We start from the raw sequence: 12,080 nt of genomic DNA, 5'->3' as shown, positions 1-12,080 counted from the left end.
CAGTCTACTAGAAAATCATGTAAACATTAAATAAACCAAATAGGCTGGTTTTGCTTCCAATAAGGATTAATTATATCTTAGTTGGGATCAAGTACAAGCATGGTCACTAGGGTAATTTGGACCCTAGCAACCAGATGGCTGAAATTGGAAGCTGGAGAGCTGCTGAATAAAAAGCTAAATAACTCGAAAAACACAAATAATAAAAAATGAAAACCAAATGCAAATTGTCTCAGAATATCATTCTCTACATCATACTAAAAGTTGACTCAAGGGTGAACAACCCCTTTAAGAAGCTAAGCTTAGGGGTACTGGGACATTCTCTAGCAAAAAAAGAGGTGTGTGTCATAATAGCTCATTCTGCAGGGCTGGTTATTAATCAAATATGATGCAGACTGCACTAGTTTCAGTTCTGCCATTTAATTTAATCTGAATTAACTACTAATTACATTTTTGATCAGTGGCATAGATAGATATGTTGTTTCTCAGAGTGACCAGTAGATGGCACTGTGCTAGAATATAAAAGCCTCTGAAGCCATGCTTTCAGTGTCCATCTTGTGCTGGCTCTAACCTGAGCAGGCAGGCAGAGCTCGAGTGGAACCTAGACAGGTCAGATCTAGCAAGGATAGGCTACTCACCTTCATAGGTCACTCTAGGAGAGACAGACGGACAGGATATTTAGCTGAGCAGCTTGAGGCTCCTCCAAGGATTGTGAGTGGGATTAAGATCCCGGGTACTAATTGCCCAGAAGTAGGGACTAAGTGTAGAGACCTAGGGTAGAGTTTCCCCTCAGGTTCCACTTAGGGAAAAGGCTGAAAGCTGGCTGTACAACCTCAAGGCTGCATACATTGTTCTCGTTCATGAAGGAACTTATATTGACCAAAGGTGCTGTGAGTATTGCTTATCCAATGTTGATGTATGATCCTGCATGTTCCCTTTTATTTACACTCCACTGAGGATTGTGTATGTCCAATAAATCTGTTCAATGGTTAAGTTATAAGAACCACTGGCGCCCAATTATTTGCACCCTGAATATAGTTACAGTTGCACTAAACCCTGCTTCCACATCGCTGCAAGGGCTTACTCCCTAAGATTTTAAGGTCTCATCCGGAGCACATTTATTGGGAGTGGAGCTTATAGTAGAGTAAGGTGCACTCAATTTACTATAGCGCTAAAACGGTATATTGTGAGACAGTCCCTAATCTAAGCCCAGAGCATGAAGCAGCAGAAAATAAGATGGGGAGCTACTGGGGACATTTTAAAGGCAGATCTCCCTGCTGAAGGGCTAGTTGGTCTTAGGCTGGTATAGATGTTGTACAACATTTGTAGGGTATTTCTTTGATGCTTTATTTTTCCTTTAAAGCCTGCTTTTTTGAGTGCTCCATGTCAAGGCACGGACCTCAGTACATTAAGAAATGCCTCTGTGGGCAGGTGGGCGCATTGGAAACATCAACACCAGGTTACAACTCACTCCGGCCAAGCAACACCCAATGCCCAATAAACATGGCTCACATTGACATTACCTTGGGGACTTGTCAATGATTTTGCTCCAGTCGGACACAATGATTTTTGTATCTGCTTCAACGTTGCTCCAAATTCCCATTTGCAAGTGCAAGTAACTGGTTCTGCGTCTCATGAAATCTTTTCCCCGGCCAGGACCTGCAGCAAAGCAGAAGAGACAGCAATTAGGCCACTCCGTTGTGATGTTCAGTGCAACTCGTATCCCCTCTAATTGTCTCTCGTCCACATCTGCACTTGCTCAATGGCAGTGGAACAGCTAAAGGGCAACAGATCAGATACCAAGCACTATATAGTGTGACAATCCTTATTAGATCTCATGAGGGTTACCTTTTATAAAGCATTGTATTCCAAAGTATTCACATCACAGACCCATCAGCCTCTGTCCTACCCCAAAATAATATTCCCAAAGACCCAGAGCAGACAAACCATCAGTTATGTTTCTATCCATGACCTATAACAGATATCACACAGGGGATCATAGGGAACCACCCTAAACAGCAAGGGGACCCATTATTGGTTCTGAAGAGGGGTTGTTCACCTTTAAATTAACTATTAGTATGATGTAGACAGTGATATTCTGACATTTTGCAATTGGTTTTCATTTTTTATCATTTGTGGTTTTTGAGTTATTTAGCTTTTTATACAACAGCTCTCCAGTTTGCAGTTTCAGCCACGTGGCTGCTAGGGTCCTAATTCCCCTAGCAACCATGCATTGATTTGAATAAGAGACTGGAATATAATAGGAGAGGCCTGAATAGAAAGATGAGAAATAAAAAGAAGCAATTAGAATACATGTGTAGCCTTACAGAGCATTTGTTATTTAGATGGGATCGGTGGCCCCCATTTGAAAGCTGGAAAGATTCAGAAGAAGGCAAATTAAAAAATAAACTAAAAAAAATAAATTAGGAAGGCCAATTGAAAAGTTTTTTAGAAATGGCCACTCTATAACATACTAAAAGTTAACTTAAAGGGATTCTGTCATGATTTTTAGGCTGCTGGGGGGGGGGAAGGGAGGGGGTGATATCTCTCCAACTTGCAGCACAGTAGTAAAAAGTGTCTGAAGTTTATCAGAGCAACAGTTTCATGACTGGGGGCAGCTGGGAAACTGACAATATGTCTAGCCCCATGTTAGATTTCAAAATTAAATATAAAAAAATCTGTTTGCTCTTTTGAGAAACGGATTTCAGTGTAGAATTCTGCTGGAGCAACACTTTTCACTGAAGCGTTTTGAGAGAGAAAAAATAATTTTTCCATGACAGTATCCCTTAAAAGGTCAACCAACCTTCCAGGTGAGACTGAACGAGAATAAGATCATCTCTAGTTCCAATGGATTGCTTGTGATAGGGTTTCAGGGGGTGTTGAGGTGCGTTAGCAGCACAAGTGTTAAACCTGGGGGAGGTGCAAGAAAGGTAAATCATTTTTTAACTGGTGTCTCCTCTAAGTAAAGCCCATGGTCTATTGTGCAGCTTGAGATCATTTATATTTATGGTTCAGAACAAAAAGCCCTATATCATGAAAACGCAAAGAGCACAGGACAGAGCCGTTTCACCCTGTAACAATGTTAAGTAGCAGAGGTGGCAGTTAAAGGGTTAAACTTCATTATGGCTGTCACATTCACTCAAGGCCTTAAATCACCCCTGACTTAGGGTCAATATCCAAAAACTGCTTTTATCCCCTATTTCTTCTGAAGACCCACCGATAAGCAGCATTATCCCCCTGTTCCTTTCTGCAGTCACAATTATAATAATAATAATAATTTGCACTTATGGCCCCATTCCTATTCACAGCCACTTGGCAATTAAAGTGCTTCCTAAGGACACACTAAGTGCTTTCAGCTGGATAGTCACCTCCGATAAGGGGAAAGTGAGATTTACTTGAGCGCTGATCGCACCTCGCACTTAATAAAATGTAATTAATATGGAGATTCAAGGCACTAGACTAAAGTTGACACATAGACCCTGTGTGTTATGCAATAAGGGATTTCATTTTATCAGCCCGAGATGAATAATAAAAGATCTAGGGAAGGAAACACAGAGGGGCTTGTGGGAGCTCAGCCGTGCCCTGATACTATCTCAATAAAATTTGTTGTTGGACACACCCAGCATGGGGCAGGTAGTAACGCTAACAACAATTTCACATTGTATCAATAAAAAGTCTCATGCCTTAAAACTCCAGTGTCATGTCTTTTTTGGAGATACATACAGGAATTTCATTAGCAATTCCAAAAAGCGGCACTCTGGCGGGCACTTGTTATAGGGTACAGGAGGGCAAGATCAGGCCAATCATCAGGCAGGAGTGCTGGGACAGAGATGTCTTGGACAGACACGATGGGAGCAAATAATTGGGTGTCTTGGAGGGGTTGATATCTAGGGTTGAGGTTAGGGATGCACCGAATCCACTATTTCGGATTCGGCCAAACCCCTGAATCCTTCGCGAAAGATTCGGCCAAATACCGAACTGAATCTGAATCCTAATTTGCATATGCAAATTAGGGGTGGGAAGGGGAAAACATTTTTTACTTCCTTGTTTTGTGACAAAAAGTCACGCGATTTACCTCCCGCCCCTAATTTGCATATGCAAATTAGGATTTGGATTCGATTCGGCCGGGCAGAAGGATTCGGCCAAATCCAAACCCTGCTGAAAAAGACCGAATCCTGGATTCGGTGCATCCCTAGTTGAGGTGAATTGGGGGAATATTCAAGCATGGTGTAACTGGATCAGCATTTCTTTTGAATTGGGGTCCAATAGGTAGTTGTCAGGACAACCCCACAGGGTCATGGGGATAATAACCTGGGGGACATTCCAGTTAAGTAATACAGTGCTCCATGATTTTTGCTGGTGGCCCTGGACAAGATAGAGACATTATCAATTTGTATCAGTGTAGCCCTATCTATCTCCAATATACTTTAATTAAAAAATGTGTACCGTTTTTATAAGAAACCTGATTGTATGCAGTGAAATTCTCTCTTCATTTACTGCTGTGGATAGGAATTGTCAGATGGTCCCTAACTGCTCTGCAGGGAAACAATCATACTTATGAACAGCAGGGGGAGCCCCCGCCTTACTTCCCAGCCATGCAGAACTCAAGCAGCTTTGTTTATGATGATCCCTAAGCAGCCCAGACCACACTGAGCATGTGCACAGTCTTAGTCTTGCAAAGATGTTTAACAAAGTTACAAGATGGTGACCCCCTGTAGCCAACTTTGAAAGCATAAATTTGATTAGGCTTGTGGTGCAGGAAGTTCATGCTTATGTTTATTATACAAAATACAGCATTTTATTTTAGACTTTACATGCCCTTTAAAGACAATCAACGGATGTAGGGGTGAGGGGTACTTTAACAACAACAAGAAAATACAATTCTGTATATGCAGATTCCTTCCTCTGACTTGGATGGATTCTGTTCTCAAGCTAGTCTTGGTCACTAGTACCCTGGCCTTGAGGCAGAGCCACCTGCTTGGCTGTAAGAGCAGTTCTTTACCACTGCACTACCACCAATAACTTTTTTTTTACTCCCAAACAGACAGAGGCAATGTCTCTGCCGACTGCCTGGGTCCGGTCAGATGTAAAATCAATATATAACACAATTATATTTCAGCGGCTCCCACTCATCACCATCTAGAAATGATTAAATTGCTTAAAAAAAACCTTAGACAAGAGACTATAAATCATAAAAACCACTCCCCCCAACTAAAGTAACAAAGTCATGGGACTACTTGGCCGTCTTGCTATTGAGAAATAAAGTAGAAATACAGTTCAACAACAACAAAGCTCGGCCTATGCCTAAAAGCTTTGGAATATGCCTTAAAAGATGACAAACTGCAGCCAGAGGAAAAAGCATCACCAAGACCTCCTGCCTATTATCACTTTTAATGGTACAGTTTGCAGGTACGGCTGTCACCAAAGGGTTAAAAAAACTCCCCCCTGCTTTGCGGTTGGTTTATTGACTTGGCCCGGGCAGGTGTTTGCTGACTCAGGTAAGAGCCTGTGCATCGTTACATAAAACAAAAATTAGGGGGAAATAAACTCTAATGGTTCTTTGGCTGCAACTCTCTGCAGGGCCAATTAACATTATTGGTCCATTTAGCGCTAATTAGGCCACTGCCTAATTGGACTCTCACTTTCAGAATTTTTTTTTTTTAGCCGAAAGTCAAAACCACAATAATTGGCTTATGTTCGGCACCGGGCTTTGTGACTGGGGGTCATTCCTCTCTCCGGAGCTGATTTTAAGGCCCTCAGAAACTCAGGGGCCCCTTTGATAATGTATGGATAAAAAGGGAATATTGTTTAATATGTTTATTTTAATACAAAAGAGATATCCCATTAGATAGCTGCCTAATATATACAGAGATTAATGGACATGCTTTTGTTTTATTTAATAATATAGTGAACAACAAACCTGAATGCACTGCATGTATTTATATGTATGTCATTTAGTACATTGTGCAGACTTCATAAGGAAAACAACACAGGATCAAACAGGAATAAATCAAGAATCTCATTAAACAGCTCTAAGCAAACTATTGTTCTACAGACAAAAGCATCAAAGGGAAGAACAAAGGGAGGATGGAAGTGTCTGAAGCTGATGAGATCTGTTATAGGTCTACTCAACCTATGGGATCCATGTATCAAACGTCTTCATACACAGCAGGATACTGATATACAGAATCAGGGAATGATGTACCCCCTACTGTAAATGATAAGGATATTAGAAGTCACTGAGGGGTTCTGTGACCATATAAAGGCACAAGGCTGCAGGCTGAGTTATACAGGGAAATCTGAGTATCACTCATGTATTATAAGAGATAATGTACCCCCTACTGTAAATGATAAGGATATTAGAAGTCACGGAAGGGTTGTTCTGTGACCATATAAAGGCACAAGGCTGCAGGCTGAGTTATACAGGGAACTCTGAGTATCACTCATGTATTATAAGGGATAATGTACCCCCTACTGTAAATGATAAGGATATTAGAAGTCACTGAGGGGTTGTTCTGTGACCATATAAAGACACAAGGCTGCAGGCTGAGTTATACAGGGAACTCTGAGTATCACTCATGTATTATAAGGGATAATGTACCCCCTACTGTAAATGATAAGGATATTAGAAGTCACTGAGGGGTTGTTCTGTGACCATATAAAAGGCACAAGGCTGCAGGCTGAGTTATACAGGGAACTCTGAGTATCACTCATGTATTATAAGGGATAATGTACCCCCTACTGTAAATGATAAGGATATTAGAAGTCACTGAGGGGTTGTTCTGTGACCATATAAAGGCACAAGGCTAAAGGCTGAGTTATACAGGGAACTCTGAGTATCACTCATGTATTATAAGGGATAATGTACCTCCTACTGTAAATGATAAGGATATTAGAAGTCACTGAGGGGTTGTTCTGTGACCATATAAAGGCACAAGGCTGCAGGGTGAGTTATACAGGGAACTCTGAGTATCACTCATGTATTATAAGGGATAATGTACCCCCTACTGTAAATGATAAGGATATTAGAAGTCACTGAGGGGTTGTTCTGTGACCATATAAAGACACAAGGCTGCAGGCTGAGTTATACAGGGAACTCTGAGTATCACTCATGTATTATAAGGGATAATGTACCCCCTACTGTTAAGATATTAGAAGTTCTTATAGTTATAGGCTGATAGTTTGCCACAATTTTTTTCATTTCAACCTTTAAGGTATGTGCAGTAAAAGTACAATAGCATTCTCTTGCCCCATATGCAGTGAATAAGACAAGGCCCATCCAGAGTATAAGAACACAATTGGGCCGTTCCCTTAGTGCTCATTGTGCTGCAGAACAAAATGCCATTACACCATCACAACTAAAATCCTTATTATTTAACTCATTTCAGTTCCCAGTGACTTGTCCCTGTAATCTCCTCCCTTGCTACAAAGAATAGCTCCATTGTTATTTGTGCTGGTAAAGGCCATTTTAGCCCCTTGTGTTTGTCCCTTTACAAATGGGGGGGGGCTGGAAAATGTAGGAACGTGTGGATGGTCGGGAGACAGGGTGTCATAAATACAGATTAGGAAAGTTGTCATTGTGTATGTGCAGCAGAGGAAGCTGATATTCACATTTATGGAACCTCCAGATTCAATTGTTTGGCTTTGCTGCCTACCTGTGGCCAAGAGCATGAGCCAACTTGAAAAAAATCTAATTATAATGTACAAATCATAGGCAGGGAAATAATGCCTCTGTGTATATGAGCCGTGTGCATAATGCAACATTTATTAGGCTAAGCATCCCCCAAAAAAGGGCCTCTCTCTCTCTCTCTAAATTTAAATATATACACAAATGATCCCCAGCAGATACAGGGAGTATCATCAAGATATTCAGGAGGAGTTAAGTCTTTGATCAACTGCCACTACTATGATGTGGTGTGTTTAAGTGTCTATATAATATATAGTAGCGGTTCTTTCTCTACATTAGTGATAAGGAGGAGGCCCAGTAACAATAAATTACATTAAATATCATCTGAATTACCCTATAAAAATCCAGCAATTGTCTTGCCCTGGGTAATGCAGCAGGCATTGTCAGTGCCCTTTGACTATAGGTGCCCAGTGCCAGGAGATCAATTAGATTTTCCTATATATCTATGAATTTTATGTAGATCTCTCAGTAATAAAGGCAGAAGAATGTAGATGTGAGGTGTAATAAGGATCTCAGCTTTTCAGTGTGCCAAGTGTGCCACCTCGTGGCAATGGCTGGTAATGCGCTGCTGTACAGAATTCCTTTTTTGAGACTCACATTGGTGGTTTGAAAATAAATTCTATTAACATCGTTATTGAACATTTGCTTTAATCTAAAGACATATGCAGATAAAGAAGATATTTATTTATTATATTTATTATAAAGATGGTATTGGTAACCTGCAGAGCATTATGGGAGTGTCTTAATCACAGCACCCATTGTAATACTGCGTGTTCTTTCTGTGCAATGGGATGATGACTTTAGTAGTGCGATGCCTGTTCTTCTGTCAGTGTGTCCTTTGCTGCACAGTTTTCTGCTGTATAGGAGTTTTCCTCACTACAAAAAAACTGCTGACCACAACCAGCTTGTTTTTCTGCTTGAGCAGTATTGCAAATACCAAGGTGTGAAAATGGCTTTGTCAGCAATGTTTTTATTTCACGTGTGACAGTAATACTGGTAATAATGGCATTAGTCATTTCATCCAGAAAAATGGCAAGTTTGTGTCATAATGATACCATACCTCCTGTGTGTGCAGGCAGCATAGCAACACTTATAGTAACAGTGAGATACTAGTCTCTGGGAAGGGAGTGTGACTGTGGGATAGCAGGTATAGTAGGGAGAGATGGTGTCTATAGTAACAGTGGATAATAGTCTCTGGGAAGGGAGTGTGACTGTGGGATAGCAGGTATAGTAGGGAAAGATGGTGTCTATAGTAACAGTGGATAATAGTCTCTGGGAAGGGAGTGTGACTGTGGGATAGCAGGTATAGTAGGGAGAGATGGTGTCTATAGTAACAGTGGATAATAGTCTCTGGGAAGGGAGTGTGGCTGTGGGACAGCAGGTATAGTAGGGAGAGATGGTGCCTATAGTAACAGTGGATAATAGTCTCTGGGAAGGGAGTGTGACTGTGGGATAGCAGGTATAGTAGGGAGAGATGGTGACTATAGTAACAGTGGGATAATAGTCTCTGGGAAGTGAGTGTGACTGTGGGATAGCAGGTATAGTAGGGAGAGATGGTGCCTATAGTAACAGTGGGATAATAGTCTCTGGGAAGGGAGTGTGACTGTGGGATAGCAGATATAGTAGGGAGAGATGGTGCCTATAGTAACAGTGGGATAATAGTCTCTGGGAAGGGAGTGTGACTGTGGGATAGCAGGTATAGTAGGGAGAGATGGTGTCTATAGTAACAGTGGATAATAGTCTCTGGGAAGGGAGTGTGACTGTGGGATAGCAGGTATAGTAGGGAGAGATGGTGCCTATAGTAACAGTGGGATAATAGTCTCTGGGAAGGGAGTGTGACTGTGGGATAGCAGGTATAGTAGGGAGAGATGGTGCCTATAGTAACAGTGGATAATAGTCTCTGGGAAGGGAGTGTGACTGTGGGATAGCAGGTATAGTAGGGAGAGATGGTGTCTATAGTAACAGTGGGATAATAGTCTCTGGGAAGGGAGTGTGACTGTGGGATAGCAGGTATAGTAGGGAGAGATGGTGCCTATAGTAACAGTGGGATAATAGCCTCTGGGAAGGGAGTGTGACTGTGGGATAGCAGGTATAGTAGGGAGAGATGGTGTCTATAGTAACAGTGGGATAATAGTCTCTGGGAAGGGAGTGTGGCTGTGGGATAGCAGGTATAGTAGGGAGAGATGGTGCCTATAGTAACAGTGGGATAATAGTCTCTGGGAAGGGAGTGTGACTGTGGGATAGCAGGTATAGTAGGGAGAGATGGTGCATATAGTAACAGTGGGGTAATAGTCTCTGGGAAGGGAGTGTGATTGTGGGATAGCAGGTATAGTAGGGAGAGATGGTGCCTATAGTAACAGTGGGATAATAGTCTCTGGGAAGGGAGTGTGACTGTGGGATAGCAGGTATAGTAGGGAGAGATGGTGTCTATAGTAACAGTGGGATAATAGTCTCTGGGAAGGGAGTGTGACTGTGGGATAGCAGGTATAGTAGGGAGAGATGGTGCCTATAGTAACAGTGGATAATAGTCTCTGGGAAGGGAGTGTGACTGTGGGATAGCAGGTATAGTAGGGAGAGATGGTGTCTATAGTAACAGTGGATAATAGTCTCTGGGAAGGGAGTGTGACTGTGGGATAGCAGGTATAGTAGGGAGAGATGGTGCCTATAGTAACAGTGGAATAATAGTCTCTGGGAAGGGAGTGTGACTGTGGGATAGCAGGTATAGTAGGGAGAGATGGAGCCTATAGTAACAGTTGGATAATAGTCTCTGGGGAGGGAGTGTGACTGTGGGATAGCAGGTATAGTAGGGAGAGATGGTGCCTATAGTAACAGTGGATAATAGTCTCTGGGAAGGGAGTGTGACTATGGGATAGCAGGTATAGTAGGGAGAGATGGTGCCTATAGTAACAGTTGGATAATAGTCTCTGGGGAGGGAGTGTGACTGTGGGATAGCAGGTATAGTAGGGAGAGATGGTGCCTATAGTAACAGTGGATAATAGTCTCTGGGAAGGGAGTGTGACTATGGGATAGCAGGTATAGTAGGGAGAGATGGTGCCTATAGTAACAGTTGGATAATAGTCTCTGGGAAGGGAGTGTGACTGTGGGATAGCAGGTATAGTAGGGAGAGATGGTGCCTATAGTAACAGTTGGATAATAGTCTCTGGGAAGGGACTGTGACTGTGGGATAGCAGGTATAGTAGGGCGAGATGGTGCCTATAGTAACAGTGGATAATAGTCTCTGGGAAGGGACTGTGACTGTGGGATAGCAGGTATAGTAGGGAGAGATGTGTCTATAGTAACAGTGGATAATAGTCTCTGGGAAGGGAGTGTGACTGTGGGATAGCAGGTATAGTAGGGAGAGATGTGTCTATAGTAACAGTGGATAATAGTCTCTGGGAAGGGAGTGTGACTGTGGGATAGCAGGTATAGTAGGGAGAGATGGTGCCTATAGTAACAGTGGATAATAGTCTCTGGGAAGGGAGTGTGACTATGGGATAGCAGGTATAGTAGGGAGAGATGGTGCCTATAGTAACAGTTGGATAATAGTCTCTGGGGAGGGAGTGTGACTGTGGGATAGCAGGTATAGTAGGGAGAGATGGTGCCTATAGTAACAGTGGATAATAGTCTCTGGGAAGGGAGTGTGACTGTGGGATAGCAGGTATAGTAGGGAGAGATGGTGCCTATAGTAACAGTTGGATAATAGTCTCTGGGAAGGGACTGTGACTGTGGGATAGCAGGTATAGTAGGGCGAGATGGTGCCTATAGTAACAGTGGATAATAGTCTCTGGGAAGGGACTGTGACTGTGGGATAGCAGGTATAGAAGGGAGAGATGTGTCTATAGTAACAGTGGATAATAGTCTCTGGGAAGGGAGTGTGACTGTGGGATAGCAGGTATAGTAGGGAGAGATGTGTCTATAGTAACAGTGGATAATAGTCTCTGGGAAGGGAGTGTGACTGTGGGATAGCAGGTATAGAAGGGACAGATAGTTACATAGTTAAATCGGGTTGAGAAAAGACAAAGTCCATCAAGTTCAACCCCTCCAAATGAAAACCCAGCATCCATACATAGACCCCTCCCTACTTTGACATAAATTATATACACCCATATCTATACTAGCTATAGAGTTTAGTATCACAATAGCCTTTGATATTATGTCTGTCCAAGAAATCATCCAAGTCCCTCTTATAGTCATTAACTGAATCAGCATCACAACATCACCCGGCAGTGCATTCCACAACCTCACTGTCCTGACTGTGAAGAACCCCCTACGTTGCTTCAAATGAAAGTTTTTTTCTTCTAGTCTAAAGGGGAGGCCTCTGGTACGGTGATCCACTTTATGGGTGAAAAGGTCCCCTGCTATTTGTCTATAATGTCCTCTAATGTACTTGTAAAGT

At 42.3% G+C, this 12,080-nt stretch overlaps 1 protein-coding gene across 1 annotated transcript in view; it reads right to left on the bottom strand.

The window, feature by feature from the left end:
- LOC108713590 (chemokine-like protein TAFA-4) overlaps window positions 1-12,080 on the bottom strand; it is a 136,975-nt gene that overhangs the window by 74,206 nt on the left and 50,689 nt on the right. The window contains exon 2 of the mRNA XM_041590896.1: window positions 1,521-1,656. Coding sequence (XP_041446830.1) covers window positions 1,521-1,656 — 136 coding nt within the window. The remainder of the gene's footprint in view (window positions 1-1,520; window positions 1,657-12,080) is intronic.

This window comes from Xenopus laevis, chromosome 4L, assembly GCF_017654675.1.
Source record: "Xenopus laevis strain J_2021 chromosome 4L, Xenopus_laevis_v10.1, whole genome shotgun sequence".
NCBI classification, from domain to species: domain Eukaryota; kingdom Metazoa; phylum Chordata; class Amphibia; order Anura; family Pipidae; genus Xenopus; species Xenopus laevis.
The sequence above is the reverse complement of the archived record's forward strand: the minus strand, read 5'-3'. Positions and strand labels throughout refer to the sequence as shown.